General features: G+C 35.3%; 1 protein-coding gene across 6 annotated transcripts in view; it reads left to right on the top strand.

Annotated features, from left to right (window-relative positions):
- The window catches only part of ADAMTS6 (ADAM metallopeptidase with thrombospondin type 1 motif 6), a 158,495-nt gene that overhangs the window by 16,875 nt on the left and 116,172 nt on the right, over positions 1-25,448 (top strand). For 5 of the 6 annotated variants that reach the window (XM_080574666.1, XM_080574667.1, XM_080574664.1 and 2 more), the window contains 3 exons: positions 3,929-4,146; positions 4,655-4,738; positions 5,249-5,394. In XM_080574666.1, coding sequence (XP_080430792.1) covers positions 3,929-4,146; positions 4,655-4,738; positions 5,249-5,394 — 448 coding nt within the window. The remainder of the gene's footprint in view (positions 1-3,928; positions 4,147-4,654; positions 4,739-5,248; positions 5,395-25,448) is intronic. The other variant, XM_080574665.1, reaches the window with a different exon arrangement.

Genomic DNA, 25,448 nt, shown 5'->3' with positions numbered 1-25,448 from the left:
GTCTTTGGGGCATTTCACTGTTTTTGGAAGTTTTGAACACTCCAATTCCATGTTTAAAAAGAAAAAAAAAAAAGGCACAACAAGTTAACAAAATTACAGCTGCATTTTTGCAAGAATATCATTTATTTTGTATGGGAAACTGGTTTTAGCTTTAATTTCAGAATACTACTGCCAGTACAATATACTGGGAGGAATGTGTTTGTGTATCTGTGCTGCTATTCACATTCTGTTCTGCTGAGTTTTTTCTGTTATCTAGACCTAAATTTATCATATACCTGTTCAGTATCATGGAAGTGGTGAGGATTTTGTGCTGATAGAGACAAAGAGTATTGTTTCAGACCCTTCTGAAAAAAATTACAGTAATTGACAAAAAGCGAGGCAGGGAGTTTGGTGAAAGGATGGTCAAAATTTGTTGGGATGATCAAGTGATGGACCGCTTCATAGTAGGTAGTAGAACTATGGTGACCAGTACAAGAATAGAACTGGGGAGGTAGGAATAAAAATAGTTCTCTATTTGGCAGGTAGTTTAGGTTCAGATAAGAATACAGGATAGAATAGTGTCTGGTTTTCATAACCTGCGTTAGATTTTTAAGCAGTTAGACATAACATTTTAAAAATAAGAAATATTAAATTAATATTTTGTGTGTATATTGTCACCAACTTAACTATGTTTTGTTAAATGTAACCAAAATCATTAAGACCTTGCTAAGAAGTTGAGCAACTTCAAATTCCAGTTGCTTCAGAGGGATTTGAGGCCACTGGGTTATCCTGCAGAATGCTTTGTAGAACCAGCCTCTAGAAGAGTTAAACTTTTGATTTCCATTTTCATTCTTCTGTGTCCAAAACCAGTAACATCATCTAAGTGGTTTTCTGAACAAAGGTATCTTAAAGCCGTGGAGTAGGCAGGTATAACTAAGATGTCAAATGGAATTTATTTGATAGCTTAGAATTACAATGTTAACATAAATGTTTAGATGGCATGCTAAAATTCTTCATTATTACTTTTGCAATAAAAATATATTATGGACTGTTACCTGTGATATGCTTTTTTGTCTGCATAGCTTATTTAAATGTTTATTTTAAACTGATGTCCAATAGCATGCACTATGTTAAGCTTGCAAAGTACTTATGGTCCATTTTTTTTTGCCGTTGCACAATTTTAAGGAGTATGCTTTTCTACAGAAAAGCTGTATACTTGCATTTTTGTCTGGAGTTGAAGTTCTGTTTTGTTGCAAGTATACAATTTTTTAACCTGCTTTAGTTACATGAATTTAAAAACAAAATGACCAAAAAATTTGTTGCAGTTATACAGACTGTTTAGATATGATTGAGAAACAATAAAAATTGACATATGAAACCTGAGAAGTGTCAAATTATTTAGGGATGGCACCACTACTACGTGTGGTTTCACCTGGTGTTTTTATTCATGCCAAACTTTACAGTGAGCACATTCTGAAACGAAAAATGTTTGTATATCAGTTAAATGAGGTTGTAGTAGTACATAATGTTTCATTTAAATATTCTCACAGTTGTATCTTAAATAAGTAGTTTTCTGTTGCATTTTGAAGTCATCTTCTATTTGTTTTTGTGTGTTGTGTTCCTTCCTCTCTCTTCCCCACCACATAGCATCCTCACAGGACTGACTTAAAATTTGAGTACCATTGGTACTCTATCTACACACATCTGGATTTCTTTTCAGCTTTAATTTACAATCTAATTTCCTGTGTTTTTTTCTTTTTTTGTAATCATTACTGTGGGGTTAATTGTAGTGCTTTTCTGACACCCGCCTCCCCCTTGTTTTCCTTTACTTTCCAATAGCTACACTCAGTGTTAATGCAAGATTAAGTTTTTTTTCAAGCTTTTTTTTTTTTTTATCTGTGAACGTGGTGGAAAAATGGCATAATTTGCCACAAAAATCTATCTGCGAAATATACAGCAAACTTTTATGGAAACGTCTTGGCTTTTTAAAGAAAATTTAGTCACACCTTTCAGTGCTTTTAAAGTATAACAGCATGAGAACCAATTGATTCTGGAGTGTGAGCCTAAGTACTCAGTGTTGTTTCCAACATGCCCATTACTTTGAGAACAGCTGAAGCCTAAGCTTCTCATCTGATAAGGAGAAATGTTTGTTTTCCTGAAATCTCCTGAGACTTTTATTTGAAAGATGCTATCAAGATGAGTCCAGAAGAATCTTTGCTTTTTTTTTTTTTTCTCTGAAAGTTTTCAGCATGAGCTCACTGGTTTTCTAATGTTTAGAACAGATTTGCATCTTTGAGTGAAAAATTATGAATGAATGTGGAAGCAACATTATATTTATAAAGTACTCAGCACTCTAAGAGCATCAGAAGCCCCCAGACAACACCCTCTGCTACTTGAAAATAAGCAGTGGATTTTAAAAATTTTACTTCAGAAGTTATCAGAGATAATTATAGGAATTCTTAAGTCACTGCTTAAGTGAGATGAAAATCTTTGAACAAAGTAACTTCAAATTCCCTAGAATAGGGATGAAAACAGTTTAAAGCTTGGTACTGATAATAGAATCCTCACTGGGCTTTAATACTTGATACTATGTTTTTAGAATGGGTGTAATCTTGTTATGATTTCATGCACATTGTACTTCGAGGACAATTTCATTACGAGTGTTTTTGTCACGTACCCAGTTTGTTTGCATTTTTCAATTTTTCTAAAGTAATGCAACTTTTAAAGCCAACACTGAAGACACAAAATATTGTGGGATACTGCAACACTGGGAATGCTGAAGCTTTGTATTCCTGGTTTTGACCTGAACATACATCCTTTGTCATGTAGTTACTGCCCTATGAAATAGTGGAGTTTAGGTGGATTGCATAAAGCATTGCTTTTTCACAGATGGTACTGGTCCTATCTCGGCTTACCTTAGTCGAAACAGTTCTGACATCTCTGGTATTGCCTACTCGAGCAGTCCTAGTCAATCAGTTAAAAAATATATTAACCTTGTATTGTTCTTAAGTTCATCCATAACTAGCACGGAAACTTTAGACGTTTTGAAATCCTAATTATGTAAAGTCAGCTTAATTATCCATTTTAATAAACTTAAACTTGAGATCTGTGTGGGTCTTTGTGGAAAAGGAATACTTAATATATGTAAAAGTGACAGTTCTGCAGGGAATGGAGGTTCAGATATGCACTGAGGACAGGAATTCAGGTTTTTGCAGATACTTCCATCTGTTTGCATCAGTAATAATCAAGTTGTTGCATAAAAGCAATGTTTTCAGAGTATTTATGTGAAACGAGTACAAGAATCAATGTATTTGAATAAAAATTAATGTTAAAAATAACCAAAAATTAACCTATGTTGGATCATTTTGAACTTCCCATTATAGTTAATACATGAGGTAGGTAAAATAGCTTTCTAAAGAGAAAAATAATTTATTTGGTCCAAAATGTGCTAGGTGTTTTATTCTAATTGCCTAATTACGGAGTTTCACAGCAGGAAAAAAAAAGTTTTTTGTTGCCTTATCAATCCGTTTAATTCCTTAGTCTATATTGATGCCTTTTTACCTTAATTTGGAATTTTCTATTTTGACTTTTTCCCCCAAAATATTCTAGCTATCCTGTTCTTAAAATTCTGAAATGCTCTTATGGTTAACTGTAACTAATCTTTAGTATTAACATAGATATACAGGATCAGATCAGTTGAGAGAGGATGATGACTTATTGTCCTAAGCCAAGTTATGGAGAGTCCAGAATATGAAAATTAGATACAAAGTTGTTTTTCTGTTGTATAAGGTATTTTAAAATTAAAAAAATATATAAATTTAAATTTTCCTTGCCTCAAGAAAGACTTGTTTTTAGAAGCTAAAAGATGATAATCTCAACATAAACCAGCTGCATTTGAATGAATTTTACCAGTGACCCCTCTAAAGTGTTTATTTTTTTTGGTTCCTAGAAGACCTCACAAGAAGCAGTAAACCTTGGTGGATGAGTGATGCATCTGCTTTTCCAACTTCACTTCCAGTCAATGACACGCTAAGTAGTCACAGTCGACAGAAGAGATCAGTAAGCCTTGAACGGTTTGTGGAGACACTGGTAGTAGCAGACAAAATGATGGTGGGATATCATGGTCGCAAAGACATTGAGCACTACATTTTGAGTGTAATGAATATTGTAAGTTTCATCCCTTTCTGTACTAATATTAATGTGCATGTTCTGAAATCATAAAGCATCTGTACTGGCATAGTAACGTCTTAATTATGCATCAGGTTGCAGGAATTAATAATTAAAATATGGCGAAAGTTAGCATGGAGAAATGCTGTACTGTTTCTGCTAAGAAGTATACTGTGATCACTTACATTGTCTTTCATGTGGTTACATTCAGATTAATTTCAAACTATACAGTTTCATTCTGTTTAAATCAACAGTCTAAATGCTCCGTATGTTGAATGGTTTATGAAACAAGTTATAAACATTTTTTTTGGCTGAAAAGTCTGACAAGTAGTATATTTGTTTTCCTGAATGGTCATTTGTTGATCGAAAAATATCTTATGCAGGTGATGGTGATAACTAACATTAGGGAATTAAAATGACCAGGAGATTAGTTTAATTTTTAACTGTTTAGGAAATGCATAGTGTTTCTTGTCTGACTTTGTGCCTTTTCTTATTTTCTGGAGGTCAGGTTGCCAAACTTTATCGTGATTCCAGTCTAGGAAACGTTGTGAATATAATAGTGACACGTTTAATTGTCCTCACTGAAGATCAGGTAAGAGTTGTTGCACTTTAGCTTTATATCCCTGAAATACAAGTTACGCTACTGTGTAATATATACTTCATTTAATTATTGCTTGAAATGACTGCATCTGAATATAAAACCTGTCTTGTAATCTTTCAATACTTTAATCAAGATGAAGACAGTTCAAAGGAATATTTCCCTCATATTATCCCAGAGATATCTGTTCTTTACTTCAGGTTAATGTTTTATTACACCTTTGGGGATGTCAGCTTTTCTTTTAGACCTATATATCAATATTCAGATTTTATTTATGTATTGGTATTGATGTAGTAATTATTTAAGTTGGAGCAGAAGGAATGCCTGTTCAATAATGTGCAACTGAACTTGGGGTCAGATTTTACAGAGATAAAATTTGGCAAGAACATTTTATTCCTAGAAACCACTGCTTCTAATTATAGTCCCGCTTTAGTCTTCAAAAGGCTTAACAACTGACCTTAGTAATTTGTTTGGAACATTTCTGGTATGCATGTTGTATTGCAGCCAAACTTGGAGATAAACCACCATGCAGACAAGTCCCTCGATAGCTTCTGTAAGTGGCAGAAATCCATTCTCTCCCACCAAAGTGATGGAAACACCATTCCAGAAAATGGGATTGCCCACCATGATAATGCGGTTCTTATTACTAGGTATGGTTATTATAAGTATTGTGTTTATTTTTATTTTATTTCTGTAGCTTTCTTGTTCTTACTTCTATATAGAGGTTAGTTTTAAAGTAATATATTTAGTAGGTAACCTAATGAGTAGAAGAATTAATATATGGTGTGTCTTTAAATATATCAGACTATTAAAGTATAGATTAAGAAGTTGGGAAAGTAAGATACACAAATTACTTTTTTCTGCTGTTATTTTCACTACATAATTGCCAATGCAAAGTATTCCGGTAGAACAGATGGATCTTATTGAATATTTTATGTTTTTATAATTGAGAAGAATTCTTAAAATTATGGAGAACAAAACAGCGTGGAAAATGTTTTGTTAACCATGTATAATGTTTTTTATAAGAATTTCAAGGCAGAACCTCCCCTACTATAATAGTATTTTTCTTCTGAAACAGCACTTTATTGCAGATTCAGGCAATGTGAGAATATACTTTGTAGTTGTTTTGATTTATTGTGCTTAATCAAGATGAGAACTGACAGCTTTTAATAGGTGGTTTCAAAGCCTGCATATGTGCATATTTGCTTGCTTCTATACCACCATTACTGTGATAGATTCAAAAAAGCCTTGTGCTTAATCTATCTAAAATCTTGCAGTCCTGGGAAAATATTGCTGTTCATCCTCTGCAGTTATGGGTAGGCAATTGCACTTTATTGGCAGATCTGTTTCTCTATTGTTTAAGAACAGTATTTATTCTTTTCTCTTTTATGTAAATAGCAGCAGGTGCAGCAGCACTAATTTGGATTAGGAACCTTTTATTATAACTTGTGCTTTCCCAATCAAATTCTGTACTGCTCTGTATGTGGCCTATTTTTGGAATCATTGTACTCCCTGCAGAAATCTTTAAAACAGTGATTAAAATAATTGATCTCTCCTGGGTTTTCCATAAAAGGTGTAATAGTGGCTGGATTTGGGGGGATGTGTAGGGTTTTTTTGTTTTGCTTTTTGTTTAAGGAACAATGTTTTCTTGTTAGTGGAAAGACAGGTTAATGAATCTGTTGCAGGGGTCTTTGGTTTCATATTTCAAATATTATTGTTACATGTGGACATTAATACTTCATAATAAGAAAACTCAAGTTTCTAATTTAAAAAAGAATGAAATTCAAATTAAAACAGTTCTTTTATTTAGAAAAACCTTGATTTTTCACAAAAACATTTGTTTACAATCAGTTTTTTTTTGCATGCAGGTAGTTCCTTTACTAGGGCAGCTCGCATATGTGAAATTAAGTACCCCTTTAGAGCTGTGTTACGCATCAGGTTTTACTGGCATAATTTAGACAGTGAGTGAAGACGTGTAATTGGTAGGTGGTATGGTTCAGTCAGTTTAACCCCCCCCCAGTGTGTATGTATGAGCAGTGTTGGCAGCACTACATTTTTACTGTTATGACTGAATAACTTGACATTTTGTTAGTGTTACTCTGGCACTGCAAAGCAGAATTGCGTATTTTCTTTCACTGTGGTACTTTAATATGGTTTATTACTGTGTGTTCTGTATTGGCTTCCCCGTCCTGGTTGGATGATCACAGTCATGAACAGTTTGGAGTCTCAGATGAAGGCCTACATCAGTGCTAACTTGCAGGCCTTTAACTGCAAAAGGAGCCAGTTTCCAGAGAACATGAAAAATTCCCGTTGAAAATAAGGTCTCAGCAACAAGTAGTGAATATTAAGGTCTTCCTGAGCTTATTAATTATCCAAGTACGCTGCGGAGTTTCTGAAGGACTTGTGTATACTATCTTATAAAAAAGGACGTAAGATTTTAAAATAAGTAAAAACTTTACACTTCCAAGTACACACACACATTTTAAATGAGTGTAGTATCAGCAGGCTGTTTATACTTACCTTCATAAAGCATTGCTAAACTTTTAAATTCAGTAATCCCAAAGGCTACATTTATAATCTTGAATGGATTAGTCAGGCTTTTACTGAAACTGCTAGCTATCCTGGCTAACAAATTGTACCAGCGTATGTGAAAATGGATTTGGGGGGGGGGAGGTGGGAATGAGTAAAGATATTTATAATAACTTAAGGAATGTAATTCTAAATTAATTACTGAAATAGCAGTGTGCTTGTTTTCATCGTTTTGGGTATCTCATCTGATGAACCAGTTCATGTATTATAAGGAAGAGAGAAGTGTATAGCTACAGTGCTTTGAACTCCTGAGGTGTTGGAGTTCTAACCAAATATAAGGTTACTTTTTAGGTGCTATAACAGTGTTTCAAAAGTACTTTCCTCCATCTTTCCTATTGATGCAGCTCTCTGCTTTCTATGAGAACAATTAATGGGAACATTTTTTTGATACTGTTGTCAGCAGAAGCATCTTCCTTCAGTTTCACTGGGGAGCTTCTGAGCATTAGAGGTTCTCTCCCTTAGAGGTTAGGAAGAAGTTCTTCACTCAGAGGGAGGTGAGGCACTGTCACAGGTTTCCCAGAGAGGTTGTGGATGCCCCATCCCTGGAGATGTTCAAGGCCAGGTTGGACAAGGCCCTGGGCAACCTGATCTAGTGGGTGGTGTCCCTGCCATAGGCAGGGGGGTTGGAACCAGATGATTCTTGATGTCCCTTTCAACCCAGGTCATTCTATGATTCTATGATGATCCCAGAAATTGGAGAGAGTTACCAGCTTCTTGTAATGTGGTAGATAATAGGCCTTATGTAGGGTATTTACTAGAGGGTCTCGGGACCCTGGGGACTTTGTATAATATGAATAGCAATTACACAGAACAAGGATAATACTTCTGTGAATGTTGTTTTTGTTTCACCTTCCTTTATCCACTTACTTCAAAACGTTTTGTTCATATTTTCTGAGTCTTAAGTGTTTAGTCTTATTTCAGGATAAGACTGTGATTTAACTTAGGTTCTAAAACAGTGAGAGCTGGTTTTGTGATAGCGTTCACCTGTAGAAATTTCACTTTGAGTTTTTTTTTTTTTTTTTTTTTTTCTTGGACACTATAACAGTATGAGAGTTCATTATTGTCACAGAAACTAAAAATGGCAGGTTTTGGAAGGAACCTCTGGAGACCATCTGATCCAACTCCCTTGGTCAAGCAGGGACACCCAGAGCAGGTTGCCCAGGACCTTGTCTAGGCAAGTTTTGAAGATCTCTAAGTAGGGAGACCCCACGAACTCTCTGGCCCACCTGTGCCAGTGCTGCATCCTCTGCACAGTAAAGATTCCAGATGTTCACATGGGACCTTCTGCATTCCATTTTTTTGCCCACTGCCTTTTGTTCTGGTACTAGGCACCATTGAAAAGACTTGGCTTTTTCTTTACATCATATCTTCAGGTATTTATACTCACTAATAAGGCCCTGAGCCTCCTGTTCTCCAGGTTGATCAATCCCAGCTCTCTTCAGCCTTTTCTCGTAGGAGAGATGCTCCAGTCCCTTCCACATCTTTGTGGCGCTCCATTGGACTCTTTTCATTATGTCCATGTCTCTCTTGTACTGGGAGGCCCAGAACTGGACACAGCACTCCAGGTGAAGCCTTACCAGTGTAGAGTAGAGGGTAAGAATCACCTCTCTTGACCAGCTGGTGATACTTTGCCTAATGCAGCCAAGAATACCAACAGCCTTCTTAGCAGCAAGGGGACGTTGTTGTCTTATGTTCAGCTTGGTGTCCAGCAGGACCCCCAGGTCTTTTTCTGCCAGGCTGCTTTCCAGATGGGTGGCCCCCAGCATGTCCAGAACAATCTGAGGTTGTTCCTTCCCAGGTGCAGGACTCTGCACTCCTTGTTGAACTACATGAGACTTTTGTCAGCCGATTTTTTTCATAGTTTATTCTGTTTATTCTGTCATTGTCTAAATTAGTCTCTTGATGGTCAGTAAAAAAGTAAAAATACTGAGCTGATAAATTTTCATTGTGAAGTTGTTTAATAGCGTAATGCTGTTTTGACAATCTTTACATGGAAAAAAAAAAGATAAAAACTTGCATGAATCATTTATCTCAAGTAGACAGAAATTACTCTTTGTATTTTTATTCTGCATCACAGATCACACCTCTTAGCAAAATTAATGTTAAATTCTCAGATCTGTCTTCTGAGGACTCAACTTTTGACTACTTCATTTTGTGTTCCTGGCACTGGAATTCTTAGCAAGGCAAGCATATACCATGTGAACAAAATTTTTCCTTGTCCTGTGCACCTGTATGGAATGGTAAGGGCCAGAGGTGTCCTCTTGCATTCTGAGTTAGTTTGTAGCAGGAATGGAGGATGACAAAATTCAAAAATTTTTTTCCTTTTGCAACCTAAGAATTCTCTCTCTTTTTTTTTAATCTATATCAAGGTAGTTTGTTTTGTCCAGGTACTAAACAGCATTTAGTTTTCCAAATAACATGACTAACTGTATAAACAACGTGACTTTTACAGAACCGAGTCTTTTCCTGTGAAGAGGAAAGATCCAGAGCTATTAATTTTCTTCCTAGTACGTCAGTAGTTGAATAAAAGTACCAAGCAAACCCATAGAGAAGAAGAGTTTTGGGGGAAGCCAAGATGAACATGTGTATATATGTCCAAGGGGGCAGAACTTTGTCTTTGAGATACAAGTGTTTTAAATGGAAAAACTTCTGAAATGATATTTAGAGAGGTAGTACTTCTCAAATGTCATTGCATTAGATATTGTCATCTGTTGGTATCATCACATAGCAAGACTGTTTTTTGTTTTGTAAGAAAGAAAACCAAATCCACTGTGCTTGACAAGACCATAAAGATCATTTTGATGCAGCTACAGTGTTTTGTTCTGATTTCAAACTGTAAAAAAAAAAAAAACAACAACAACAGAAGCCTTTTTCTTAAAATTTTGGTATTGAGAATATAAATCTGTATCCTTTTTTTTCTCTGGTACACTGTTAGAAATATTTATGTAGATAACAGCTTTTGAAATGCAGAAATACCGTGCTTGGATTGGGGTCCCCTTGAATTAGTTTTGTGAGTGGTTTACTGCTTTAGCAACAGTTAATTCAGCAGTGCCACTGAACTAATGTACTCTTTTGTTGGAGGGATCTTTATTTGCATGAATAAAGAATAAGGCCACAGCATGTTTTTATGTAAGCCAAATACACCTCGATTTGTAGGTTAGACCAGTGTCAGTAAAAGTGGACAGTACTGCAGATGGTATGGCTTTTCCACTTTTCTGGATTTTAAATGGGCTTTTTCATGCTACAAGAGAGCTCATTCTCCCTCTGTCTCTCAAAAGTTAATACAGACTCTTTTATTTTTGCCAGTTACCACTGTACTTGTAATTCAGTAAGTGTATTGCTAAGCAGTGTGGTATGGTGGCTCTTAGTATTAACCCCAATATGTATGCAGACAGTACTAGTATGCAATGCTTGCAATGTTGCTGGAGCCCATATGGGAGGCATTACTGTTTTTACACAACTGGTAGTTTTTTCAAATCTTTAAAGGAGAGAAATTTTACATTGCTGGTTTATTTATTGTGTATGTACAAGATTAACTTTCATGATGTTTTCAGTGATCATTTGCTTGTCCACATACGCTCATTGGCAAAATATACTCTCTTTCATTTACCTGTGAGGTATGCATTCCCAGTACAGGCCAGTGCTGCCAGATTTTGAAGGGGCAGAAGGTATATGTATATGGCAGCAGTCCTAAACTCTTGTAAATATTGGGGCCCATAATCTAAAGAACTGCAATGTTTCTGGCATTGCTCTAAGTATTTGAGAGGGGCAAAAGTTCTTTGTTTCATTTTGCCTACCTGTGTAGAGCTGAATGCAATCATGCCTTTCATTTTTTGTAATATTATGGGGTTTTAGGCAGCCAGGGATGATTTGGAAGTTGCATTACCTGATCAATAGTACTAAAATGAAATGTACTTTATGGGCACAATTACTCCTTGCATCTCAGTTGCTTATAGATTAGTAATATACTTTTATTTTGTAATAACAAGTAACGTTTCTCCATTAAGTACTAGTCAAGGCATTTGGTTGCAGGGTAGGGCCAGCCAGGACTCTGCATTCCTTTCCTCCTGCAGGTCCAAGATTGTTATGTTTCTTTTCTGAGGCAGTTTTCCACTTTTTCTGGACTTGTTAACTTGTTTGCAAAGATTTCTTCTCTATATAAGGCACTCTCACATTGCTTTGTCTGATAAAAATGAGCATCCAGTGTTTTCAACTCCCATGAAGCCTTGTCTCTGATTCTCATCCTATAGTTTCTTCCTCCATTAACAAGAGAGGCACTGAATTCAAGAAGTAATTCTGATGTCAGTTGTATTTGTTTGCTTATTACTTCCTTGACTTTAGTCCATTAAGCAATTTTCACCCTTGTTTGTTATGCAGACTTCCTAGTTGTTCCGCTGGAGTTTCTTACTGTGAATTTTAGCATCTGGTGGGAGGCTCTTTTTCTTTGGTTTATTTTTGGGCAAAAATCAGAAGATTGTCCATTGACTTTATGTCCTGGAGACCACAGGTGTCAGACTGTTCAAAAACTGTTGTATCTGTTGTCTTTAATTTCTGTCTCTGCAGGAGACAGAAAATGTGAGGACCTGCTTTGCAACGAATAACACTGTATTTCCGATTCCTCTTTGTTCTCAGGGAGTTTGAAGGGGAGTAGGTAAAAAAAAATCCTGCATATTCAAAATGATAGATTTGGGGGGGTGGGGAAAAAAAAAGCAACCCTTGAAATATACTAGCATTCTGCTACAATGTATGGAAGAAAGTAAGGTATTTGATCTTGTATGTATGGTGCTTTGCATAATAGGAGTAGTTGTACTTGAAGTTTCTGTATGTGGCGTGTTCCTTATTTTTATGTACTTGCTACTGACCACTGACAGAATCAGTATCTTGACCTAGAAGACGTATCGAAGATCAAATCAGTTTTGAGTGGAACTGGTCACACACCTAATGATTTCTGAACTGGAAAACTTGAGAACATATACGAGCACACAGAGTGGGTAGTGCAGCTCCTTACTGCCGCCAGTGAAAGTCTTTCCCTAAATGAGGCCTTCAGTAATTAAAAATTCGTTAGAATAAATCCCTTAAATACCAAACTACATTTTCTGTTGACAGTTATGGTATATTAATACCTGATGTAGTTTAGAAATAAATGCTTTTCTTTTACACACTAGAGTTACTACAGGAGAAAAAAAATCAATGAAAAATAGTTTTGTATGCTGTTTTTTCCTCTTTTTTTTTCTTCTCCTCTCTCCCGGCATTTACCTTCTGAGTTGCACAAAGGGTCATAAAACTATTCAAATGATAGTTTTTCCAGGAAATGTTTGGTGGTAATAGTTTGGGATATCTGTTAGAACACTCAGTTACTGCTTGGCCAGATATCTGAGGAAGGGCTTTCTAGCAGTTTGAAATGTCATATTTTGCCTTATTTTTCTTCGAGAACATGAAGACTTTTAAAAATCTCTCATTTAAAATTTTTTCTTAGTAGCCTGATTAGAATCCTAGTGTTCTCTCCCCGTTTCACTTATGTACAATATCAGAGCTGTTATTTCCATAACTTACAAAGGCTGGCAGAATAATACGTATGCAAGTGACTAGCTGTGCTCCTCATTCTTAAATATCCAGAAAAACATATTAGGCCAATTTCTACCCTGGATTTTTACCAACTTTGGAGTTTGTGTGCAATCTGTTGCATAAATACTCTGTCTCACCACACTTGAATATATATTACATTTTCATGTTTTCTTCACATTTTAAACATCAGTCTGGACTATTTAGCTCAACTTTATAGCTACATTTTATTAGATTGCTTCTGTATAGGAATACATTAAAAGCATATGTTTTTAATTAAGACACAGGTTGTAAATTAATTCTTTTAGTGGCAACATCATATTCATTTAGTTTTGGTATTCAGTGTTCTTTAGTTTCTGCTTGTTTACACAAATCTGACCTAACAAAGGGAATGATTATACTTTGAGGTCAATGGCAATATGCCCATTATTTCAGTAGGCTCTGGATAGGATTTCAATTTTAGTTCATAACATGTTCATTTTAATTATGCAACTACTCATGTAAAACCTAAAGTAAGCATTGTTTGTTCCATGCTACTTAACTTTTTCAAATAATTCTACATCTTTAAAATGTGGATTATTGAAGTTAAGTGTGTGAGTGTCTTAACTATATTTAAATTAGGGGAGATATTTATTCTGGTCTTGCATCTATTTCTGTATTAAATTGACTGCATTTTTAAACAACCATTGTGAATGGAGATAGATCACTTCCTAACTAATTTTTAAGTATATTCAGTGTGTTAAAAGTACTTTCCAGAGCAATTACCTCTGCTTACAGGTGTTTGTTTGTTTGTTTGTTTGTTTTTGGCTTGCTTTATTAGGAAACTTACAGCAAAGTAGTAACTCTTAAAAGGAAATATCTGGAAATTTTCCAGTCAAAGAGCATGTGTGAGTGTGCAGGATCAAAGGGTATTACAGAATTGTCCTAAATAAGGAAATACCTTGCAGCGCATGTATGCAGTTGTACCTGTTCAGTTTCAGTCTTATAGTGTATGATGTTATGTAGCTTAGAAGGCTATTAAGATTTTGAAAGAACTGGATGATAGAGGTAAAGTAAAAATCTGAGGTTAAAATTCGATACTTCAATATTCTGTAACAGCCATGCTGGTCTGATTGTGCTCAGCTGGTACTAAATTTGAGGAAATACATCTCTGAAACAATAGATGCTATTTAGCTTTAAACTCAGATAAAATATTTTTAATGAGTAAGAAAATTGATGAAGAAAATATTACATTTATTTGTGATATATTCAGTATTAAATTGTCTCCTGCATTGCATTCTCAATTATTCTCTTAATTTACACTTGCTTTTCTCAATGTATGTATTTCATAGTCTTTTTTGTGTGAAGTAAATATTGACAGTCCGGTTGTTGAAATACAAACATTGAGATAACTGAACTAAATGAAATTCTGGTCAAACCATTTGTTTTGCAATAGTGTGTGAAGGAACAGTGGTCTGACCAACTGTAATTATATATTGAAATTGGAAAATATGAAACGTAATGACTAGTAGGAGTTGGGGAGATTTCCCGTATTTCTGTTCTTCCTACCATTGTTTGTTTTCTGTTCTCTTCTGTTGCTACCACATTTTCTTATTAGCAGTAGGTGAAACCGTAATATATGGAAATACTCCAGTTGGGAACATAGTTAATGTAACAATCTCTGCTTTTTCATGCTTTTTCTTTTATTTCTTTATTCTGTTTTTCATCTTCCTGTATCTTCATGATTTGTCGCATACATGTTGTTTTCTGTTTCCTTTGGCTGACGTACTATAGTCTACATAATGTACTTTCTGGAATAGTAAAGCCAATTTGAGCTACTCTGACATTTTTGAAACCCAGAGGTCATATGAAATGGAATTGACTCAACTTAAAGTCTCCCCTCCAAAAAGTTTTAAAGTTGCACATTCTGTAGGAACAAGAATTTCAAGAAAAATGTTCAGTTAAAATCTGACAATACATAGTTTTCTGGGTATAATATTTTAGTCTTCAGGTGCAGTTTTATGCTAAGTACTTTCACACACTGAGAATGGAGGGGATTAATTGCCCAATGGAATCTTTGTTGCTTTGGTTGGATAGCTAAGTGGTTAAATCTTGTTGCTCATATCTGAAGTTCCATATGTGCTTTGAAAGCTTCTATACTTTTCGTCCTGTAGTAGAAATTCTGTGACCACTACAGAGAAATCATATAATGCTATTTTTTACTTACATAAATACGTAACTAAAATGATAGTCTTAAAGTTAGCTTTTTTTTTTGCCTTTTTTTTTAAACAATTTTCATACTGCATGTGATTGATATGGTTGTCTTACTGCTAATGTTTAACTGATCTTATAGGTTGTCATTAAGTATAGCTGCTTAAGGGCAAAAGAGCTGTGATGGAGCTGGGGAGGAAGCTGAAGATGGATTGCTATGCCGCAAGAGCCTGCTAGGGCTGTTTGTATTGAAGGTGAAAGGGAAGGAAAAAATAGTGATATAACAGAAAACTAGAGGAAGAATGATGTAAACTGGAGTTGTTGGAGAATGTTCTAGACTGTGGGTTTCCAGACTGTTAACTGGAAGTTAACTGTCATAGAAGTAGCGTCTTGAAGGTATCTGTTCTGGGGATGCCAGGATGCCAAAGCAGGCTATGGCCACCCCAGCCTAAGGGGATACATGTGGGATCCCACAATCTGGCCACTTACACATCCATTTGAGGTGAGAGAGAGGGTAGCTGCACATGCATAGCGCTGTACTTAATGTAGTAACCCCATACTGATAAATCACAGGCTCAATCCCAAGCTTGACTGGGCTTCATTACATTAATGTATCTAAGCACCATTTGTACATCGTGTGTATTTATAAACCTGACTCCTTTCTCTGTGTTGAGAATCTCTACTGGCAGTATGTCTACAGAGAATTGAGTGTAGCCTAGAGATGGTAAAAGAAATACTGGGTAAATCAAAGGAATTCAGGAAAATTCTGAAGCTCATTACCATAATTTACTGAGGCTATAAGGGAATAACAGAAGCTCTGTCTCAGAATGCAGAAGTTTTATTTATTTTTAATCTCAATGGAAGACTATTTGACTAGTGACCTAGACTCACTGAAGCATGAAGACTAGTACCGAATCTGAAGCAGTAGTTGTATCTGATACTGGAAGAGTCAAGGTCACACGACTTTAAGCAAGAAAGGCTAGCTTCTGCAACTAGCAGTGTATGATGGCATATATCTAGCTCTGTCATTAAGTAAATGGCAGGCCCAGCTGGAGGTGATAAGCATGTAGAAAGTTGCTTATTCATAGCAAATTTTGGTGTTTCAGGGAACAGAGTGGAGAGTCTCAACTGATATTTCATTAGTTCTGACAAAGCTATTCTCTCTGTTTTAAATGCTGGTACCTGAATAATTTTTCCTGCTGGAGGAAAAGAAGAAGAAAGCTATGAAATTTAATCACTTATTTCTGGTTCAGATTGGAACACTCTATTAAAAACAGGAAAAAATATCAACTATCAAACACAACCCCATACCAATATCCAGTCTACTACTGTGTGGTTAATTCTGAAAGATTAGAAAGAGTAATTCCAGTGTTTTAGTTTGAAACTTTGTCTTCCTGGTGATTTGTTTACTGTCTGTATTTCTACTGACTAAGCTAACACAGCCCAATAATTACAACACTATCAGCAGTGTGAATAAAAAAATATCTTTCAATGCTGCATAATCAAATATTTTTTTCATATTATCAGTCAGTAATCCTCCAAACTGTATTATGTATTATCCAGTTATGCAAAATTCTAGGCAGTTATAGTTTAAACTCTAACAAATATATCAGTAATAATAGTATCTCAAATCTAGATCAAAGTAGTAAGTGAACTCTATGGAGATAGCCAAAAATGATTGAATGTGCATGACCAGGGCCTGCCGTAACTGATACCACAAGCTAATAATATGAATAAAGAATTTATTTTTTTCACATTGCCTGCAATTGTTGTAGTGAAGAAATGACTTTGTAAGTAGGCAGTACTCTTTTTCAAGCACCTTTGTATAGCTTAGTGAGTCAATGTTAGTGTGGTATAGTAGTGTGTAGATACGTTTGTTGTGTGTGTTTGTGTTCTGAATATTTCACATGCTCTGCCTCTCTTGCATCTCGTCAGTATTAAACAGTTAGTGGCTTTCAGTTTGAAGTGCCAGTTTTCAGTATCGAATTAGATGTGAAGAATGGTCAAAATCAGTTTCAGCTGTCCATCCACAGATAGGAGAGTACTTCTCTACGGAAAATATTTTCATGCTAAAGAAAATGCCTTTTATACTTTGGTGTTGCATATTACATAAATATAAAGTCTTATGCAAGCGCAACAAATTGCGTTGCACTTGCATCTAAAATGAGCAAATATATATCCCTTATTTTAACAAGTAATATCATAGATAGTTAGGAAAATAAATTCCAGAAATATAGTAAGGGAAAACTAGAGCCAGTTAGGGGAGCCCTTGGCTGATGTTAAATGAGACTGTCCTTTATGTTGCTTAAGTTCCTGTCCTTATAATTTGACTTGCAAAATTGTTGTCTCGTTCACTGACTTCTGAGTATATACATTGTGATAGTGAATCTTTATGATACCATTTTTTGTCCAAATTGTTTCTACATTTCTGTTTGATTAGTGGAAGTGAGCAGAAAACCATGATTAAAAAATACTTTTAGACTGGCTTTACATACTTAATTTGTAGCTTTGGAATAACTCCTCAAATGTGCTGTACTTACTTTTGTATACAAAGCAAGTTATCTCTTGCAAAGACCGGTCTTTAGCAAGGTATGAAAACACAGAAATCTCTTCTGCCACTTTTTTATCTGTCTCTTCTCATCTACTTTTCATCATGGAGTATGTGTGGAAGAAGCATTCTTTAGTTTGGACCAGGAGTATGAAATATTGTTTGGTGGTAGAGCAAGCCGGTAAAATACTCTGCATTCAGATTGCCAGAAAGTAGCTCTTTGTTACTTTTAGCAGTCTAATTTCAATATATTAGATAAGTTTCTTTATGTGCAATGAAGAAATTACAGTTCTGAGCATCATAACAACCCCCCCCCCCCAACACTCAACTGTTAGGTAATAGATGCATTATACCATGGGGCTTCCTGAGCTGTAAAAGATTTTGATTCTCTTTACCCTAGTTCAAAAGACCTTTTTGCTATCAGAATAACATATAACTTTATGTTCATATGCCTGTGAGCTCCATACGTTTAACTTCTCATTAAGTGGTTCTGCTTAGTGAGTTGTCAGGGAGAGTATTTACCATGGCTACAGTCCTGCATTTTGGTGTAGAAGTTAAACTCTCATGCTTATGCCATGTGCCTTAAATATTAACTTGGCTTTGCATAACTATTAAAAAAAATAAAATTTAAAAGAACCCTGCACAAGTATGTCACATGGAAGGATTTAGGCCACTGAGGACAGAATACTTTCTTGTTCTTGCTCACTGGTGATAATTATGTTTAGAGTATGGGAGGGAGAGGAAGGAACACAACAACTTTGTGATTGTGTGGGGGCAGACACCCAAAACCTCTTTTTCTTTCCGTACTTTAAAACAAACATGAAAAATAAATTATATGGATTCCTCAGCCCAAAACACCAGTGTCACTTTTAAAAACTGTGGTACTTCAGACTTTTTATAGTGTCACAGTGTTATTTTAAAAATGTAATAGTTCTGTCTTTGATTACATGTTTATCCTGCCTTGCTGGAAGTTCAAGTAATATGACTTGTAGCATTAGGAAGGAAAATAAGAATGTTAGTGGTATTTTCTTCAAGCCTGTGGTTTTTTTCTTTTTTTTTTTAAACTTCTTTTGTGATGTAACATCAAGCTATGCCCTCTGGCAAAGGTCACTGTCATTGATCTACTTAGATGCTGCCAATGATATGTGCTGTAAGCTTTTCTGTTTCCCTTGAGGTTCATATATGTCCTCTGCTCCTTTGCTGTATATTGAAGAGATTCTTCTTCTGTGCAGGTCTTGCATTACTTTTGTTCCCCAGGTGCTTGATGCAGCTGTATGGAAGTACTTTCTGTGAGGTGGTCTGAAGCAGTGTTTGTGGTACTGGTGATACAGATGTGTGTGTGTCCTATTTCAGAAATTACCTGTTTTGTAGAAATAGACTGCTCTATTTTTAGACAGTTACTTGAAATCGCAGACCCATAGCAGTGTAAAATACTTGTGTACTTTTTCTAAAGTGCTTTTATTTTTAAAGTTATAAGACATCTGTTAATAAGTAGTACTTGAGTTAATTCCAAAGATATCAGACACTTCCTATATATATCAAGCTAACAAACCAGAAAGGTTTATCAAGACTCCTGGGGAGTTTAGTTCTTGTGATACCATTGTCTTGTGGAATATTTGGCAATGGAGACTTGTGCTCCACTGTTAGGGATTTTTCTCATTTAAAAGTCTACTATCCCCATAGAATATTTTATCTAGGAATTTCAGCCTTTCTGTTGCTAGACCATTATCTTCACCTTTGGAAATGATAGTATGCTAGATTGGATGTGATTAAAGTGTGCTCTCTGTAGAGACTGTTCAGAGGCTCAGAGGAGAAACATGAGACATGAGACAATATACAGTCCTCACTGTGAACCTACCTTGTATAAGTATGTGGATTTTGTATTTTGTACACACGTGCAAGCTGATGATTTGATGCTTGGAAATGGCAGGCATATTATGGAATTAATCAGTGTGTACTTTCAGAGACAAGATGCTTCAATATGATAATATGCTTGGGATAAGTGGTTCTCCAAGCTGTCTTTTAGCATTACTGTATCAGCATGTGTTTTCTTCTACCTTACAACAAAATACTTGTTTTCTGAAATTAGTGTTTGCATTCCATAAAACGTGATTTCTGTAGATGAAGTACTTAAAATGCATGATGATAGATTTAAAAATGGTTAGTACAAATCAAGGAACAGAGTAAAATAAAAATAAAATGCATTTTTTTGTATAATATCACAATATGAAGTGGCAGTTTGCTGTCATACCTAATGGAGAGAAGACTATAAAAGCATAACTAAGTCTAAGAGCTAAGTCCAGTCAGGGTGACTTAGAGCTTTCTATGTTAAGGGCATAAAAATCAGTATGAAACAACAGCACTGGCCCAAAGAAACAGAACTGCAAGAAAATGAAATATTTTACATACTATATTATAATAATATTCAACAGAAAAGCATAAGTGAAAGCATGCCAACTTAGTGATTTAGGAAGAAACATTCTCTTCTCCACAAACTTCAGGCTTACATGCCTAACAGCCAAGAAATAAACACCCACAAATGAAGTATCTGATCCTGTAAATCATAAATTATGTAAGTATTTCTGCTAAAGTCAAGTTTTCAGTCCCATTTTCCTCTTGATTTAGTGGAGCTGCACCAGCCTCCAATGCATGATAGTCTCTAGCTAACATTTAGAGAGATGTTGTTAATTATTTTTTCCTGTGCATGTTTACATAGTGTATAGGTACCTTAAGCACTGCAGTTCTAGACTTTTTGCCTTGGGTCATCTGTACTGTATGTATATCCCTGACCTCTCCATTCATAAATCATAGAACCATAGAATCATTAAGATTGGAAAAGCCCTCCAAGATCATCTGGTCCAACCATCCCCCTACTACCAATGTCACCCACTAAACCATGTCCCTAAGCACCACGTCCAACCTTTCCTTAAACACCCCCAGGGACGGTGACTCCACCACCTCCCTGGGCAACCCGTTAATAGAATGCTACGTGTTTCCTCAATTTCCCTGGGTTGAGATAGAACCATTTTCTTATTGCACTAGGCCAAACCTCCCATTTCCTAGCCTGTTAGCTGTTTTGCTATAACCTCTTTCACTTAAACAGTATAAAGAGATTCCCTTACATATTTGCATATTCTCATTGGAGAAAAATTCTCCACTGCTACTTGTCTCTGTAGCTGAAATATCTGAAGTAGGAGTGGTTTAGCAATAACTACAAAATAGATAATTGCCTGCTAGGAGAGGATTTTCCTTAATCTTAAGATGATTCTGTTATTCTTGCTGTGGTAACTTTGTTGAAAATACATTTCCATCCGTGACATCTTTAAGACAGGCATCCAAGCTTTTTGCAGGGCCTGAATGATTGCTCGGGATGGATGCTGCATTGCAGTAGAGGTATGCAGTCATTGTTGCCCTGGATCCCTAGAACCATCTCCAGCAATTTAGCGTTATACTGAGATCCTCTATCTGCTGTATAAATGGTACTAAAAGAAAGAAGTAAAATTACTGCTAGTACCTAGTGTGTATCAAAATTTATTATATTGATACACTATGCTTTCCCATTTTTCTTTCTGCTTCCTCAGAATCTCTAGATTCAAAATTCTAGATCTAAATTCTAAATCCCTAGACTCTAGATTCTCTTCAAAACCCGGGTTTTGAAGAAGAGAGAGAATTATGTGGGTGGGTGAGAGCGTGAGTATCTGCGTGTAGAAGATTGAAGTCATACCATGGTCAGTGCAGAACAGGAAGAGCCAATGTTTGTCAGTACTGTGGCAGAAAGTCCACAACACCTGTTGGTTGTATGATTTTTATGTAAAAGTGCCTTTGGACAATGTATCTTGAACGCAGTATGGTGTTGGTAAGTATTTATGTAATCTAACAAAATATTTTTTTTTAAGACTGTTATTTGGTCCTTAAGGCTGTCACAGCACAATGTTCTCTGGAATTATTTCAGTTTTATATGCTGAAACCAAGCTTGAAAAAACTTTTTTTTTTTCAGTTGTATAGACTCCCTGAGTTCTCCATGAGACATAATTTTATAGTTGCTCTCAAAACAAAATCATGATAGCCTCCTACTCCAAGTCTCTATCTATTTTTCCCAAATAGTTACCAAGTAATTTCCTGTTACATATGGTGAGGTCAAATCCAAGACTGCCAGCTCAAGATTGCTTCATATTTTCAAATACAGCTTTTTAGAGGAGAATTTAGAAGTCAGACGAGATATTTCTGAAGTTTTGCTTTCCACAAATAAAATCTTTGCAAACAAAGCTGACTTTTTTTTTTAATGGCCATCATAAAACTGCAGTTTATTCTAGAGTTTTCTCGAATAAACTCATCTGTATGCACTGAATGTGTTTTCCTACCAAAATAAAGAAACACAAGTGAGGCTGAACTATTTGAGTGAAAAATCTTATGAGAGCTGAAGGACTAAAAAAGAATGCTATACAAGTATTGTAACAGTCTTTACACAGCTTTTAAGTTCAGCAGGGGTTCCAGTAAGGCAGTTCCCTATTGTTTTTACTATATTTTCTTTGTAGTAAATATGTGAAAGTTTTCTAGCCAAGCTTTTGAGAATAAAGGATGTCCATACCATACTGCTTTGTTTTTTAAAAATTTTTCGGTGTTTCCACCTCCATTGAACTCAATGAAAGCCGATTGGGGCTAAGCACTCTCAAAGCATATTTCTGCTTTTTAAAATGCTAATAGGGAAGGCGTTTTATTTTATGAGTTCCTTATCCTCATAAGCACTGTTGGCAAGTAGGAAAGTAAGACAATGATTCTGTCAAAGACAGTAGTTGTAATTGTCAAGTCTGAAAGGTGATTTTGGTAAGCAATTGAGATGTCAGAGTTACTAGTATGAGATTACATCTAAGCTTCATATCCAACTGATTGCTTAAATGCTCCAAGTACTATGGAAGGCAGACTGCCTTCAAGGAAGGATGGTCCAACTGAAATAACAGTTTTTTAATATCAGGAAGCATGTAAAACCTAAATAATGACCAAATTTCTGCCCTTCCTTCTCCTCCTCTTTTTTTTTTTTTTTTTTTTTTTTTGTTCTACTGTATTTCTTGTTCCCTTCTAAGTATTTCATGGAAATACTTGGATTTGATTTTGTGTTCTATAAGGGTTTGGGGCATTTAGTGACAAAATCATATTTTCAGTATATCCTCTTAAGTCTTTCAGAACAGCAACTGTTATATCAATTAATCCCTTGTAAATATGATTAATCCCTTGTAAATTATGAGCATCAGAGGAAAAGATGTTCTTTTTAGAACTTGTATGATAGGATAATTATCTGTTTAGACTAATCTCATATAATATCTTTTGTTTATTGCTGAGTGTAATTTTAGAAGAGGAGAATAAATTTCAAATAAAACTGAAGATACACCTATGCCTTTCAAAGAGAGATTGGAAATGTAGGTTAAGTTAAATTTCTAGCAGCTTTCATTGGCTGCATTTAAGGTGTATATTGCACACTATGCAAATGTATAAAGCACACAGCAGGAATTTGTTCACAAACATCCAGAACTGATCACTCGATTTCTACAATTTAAGTTAAAAATTTTGGAATCTCTGGATAGATAGTTATGAATTTCTGAGTGAGACACAAAACACACTTATGGGTACACATTATGTACATGTGCTTTTCTTACTACTTACTACTATACACTATACTTTTCTTACTTTTCTTACTACTACTGTATGTGTTTTTAGAAGTATTTTTTTTTTCCAGAGGTGTTCCTTCTTGTTGCAGGGTTAATTATCTATGAGTTTAACTCAAAGGTCAAGTAAACTGATAATCTTCAGCAACAGATCCTTCATGGTTTTCTTTATTTTAATAGTGTCCTCTAACATATTTAAACTTGAATTCCAGAATTTGTTGTTGTTGTTTTTGTGTGTGTTTTTTTTTTTTTTTTTAAGGGGGGAGGGTGAGAATAAATGCCCAGTTTTCCACATGTAATTTGGTGCATAATCATAACATATTCATGTTTTGATGCCTGTGAAGGATTTTAAAGAGGCAGAAAATTCAGCAAATGACATCTTCCCATTTTCTAGAAACCAAAGGTCTTAAAGTACCTGGAAATAGAAGTATCAGGAGCCTTTCAGAAATATTTTCAGTGTAAGTGTTATTTGGCTAGAACACTAGCTCTCTTGTTTAGGAGCATAGATTCATTATCATCTTAGATAAACCATAGCAACATTTTTAAATAAAAAAATTTTGGATTTGCTAGGGGTAGAAAATTCTTTAAATATCATTTAAAACTTGCTTTTTCTGTTTCGTGGCAAATAAGTGATTTGTTAGTTTTATTATAATTAAGTTGTTGTCTCAGTAGGTGGCACTCTTCCCTCTGAGTCACCAAGGTGCCTAGGTCATCTGTATTTGAGATTCCCTTTTTTAAATATAGAATAGATCCTGACTGCTTCTGCTCATTAGAACATCGATATTCTGAAAAAAAATCTGTTTAAGCATGACATTTTTGCTTGTCTCAGTCTTGTTTATTACTGGTCCTGGATAATAATAAATTTTTTCCAAACTGTTTTGTGTGTTGGTGTTAACATACGTAGTCTCAGAGGTGGTAGCATTTAAATGGGTCTTCTATTTTATGTTTCTTGTCCTTAATTATTAACACAGATAATTCTGCAACAAGTCTTATCTGAATGATTGTGCCCTAGTAACAATTTTTAGTTTCACTGCATTGGAATTGGCCTCTAAACCAAGTCCCCCTCCCCACTCCTGCACCAATATTTGACAGTTGCAAACTATACCAGAAGCTACAAATGATTAAAGGTTCTGATTATCAAATAATCACATGATTAAGTCTTAAGGCTTCACTAGAGTTATTTTTGTATTAACTGTAAATTCCTTGTATAAAACTTAAGCATCAGTTAACTTGCAGTTAATTTTATGTGAGACTGAGGTCTGATAGTCTGTGCTGCTAATACCAAAGCATGGTGTCTTGCCATGGCTTCCTGCCTGCTTAAAGGTCTGATTATACCACTACAGGCAAATGCAACTCATCAGTAGACTACCTTAATTATAAACATATACTCAGTCTTTAAATAGATGTGCTTCAAGTGTGTGTTATTGAAATGCATTTGAAAGTTAAATTTTACTGCCAACATGGTTTGATCTTAAAGTTACTATCTTAATTTCTGAGCATCTGTACCTTGGGCTGTGCCATGTCTATGTCCTCTGAACCTGCAACAATAAGGGAAATTGGGGTGTACTATGACTTCAATTATTCATACTACTTATGCCAGAGACACAGAACTTCTGTGATCCACTTGTTTGTACACCATGTCATTTTTGTTTGTAGCCGTTTATACAGCAGATTAGGGTAATCTAGTTTTTCCTGCTTTTTTTTTTTTTCAGTTTGTGACTGAAACAAAATCATGCCATCTTCACATGTTTTCTGTAGTTGACATAGTAAAAGCATTCAGCTGGCTATGGGTGGAAATATGTACCAGTGTTTGAAATTCGCCCTTCATGTAATGCAGCTCATTGTTTCATATTTGTGTGATTTGAAAGTATTGGGCACATACAAAGTATAATTTTCTTTGTTTCAGAAGACAGGAGGAAAAACAACAACAACAAAACACAAAAAAAAACCACCAAGAAAGTCTGTCTTAAGCTTTCTGTTGTATTTAGAGTTTACATAAATCAGAAAACAAAGCTGAAATGCTGTACAGGCATCTTCTGCTATTCCTCCCTACAAGTGTTCTACTTTTTAAGAAAGGAACTTTATTCATAGGATGTGCAGGTTTTTCATCTAATCAGATAAAACAAAAAGATGAATACTCTTTAGCTTCCCAAAC

Source organism: Anser brachyrhynchus (assembly GCF_964034855.1).
Source record: "Anser brachyrhynchus genome assembly, chromosome: Z".
In the NCBI taxonomy this organism is placed as follows: Eukaryota; Metazoa; Chordata; class Aves; order Anseriformes; family Anatidae; genus Anser; species Anser brachyrhynchus.
The sequence above is the reverse complement of the archived record's forward strand: the minus strand, read 5'-3'. Positions and strand labels throughout refer to the sequence as shown.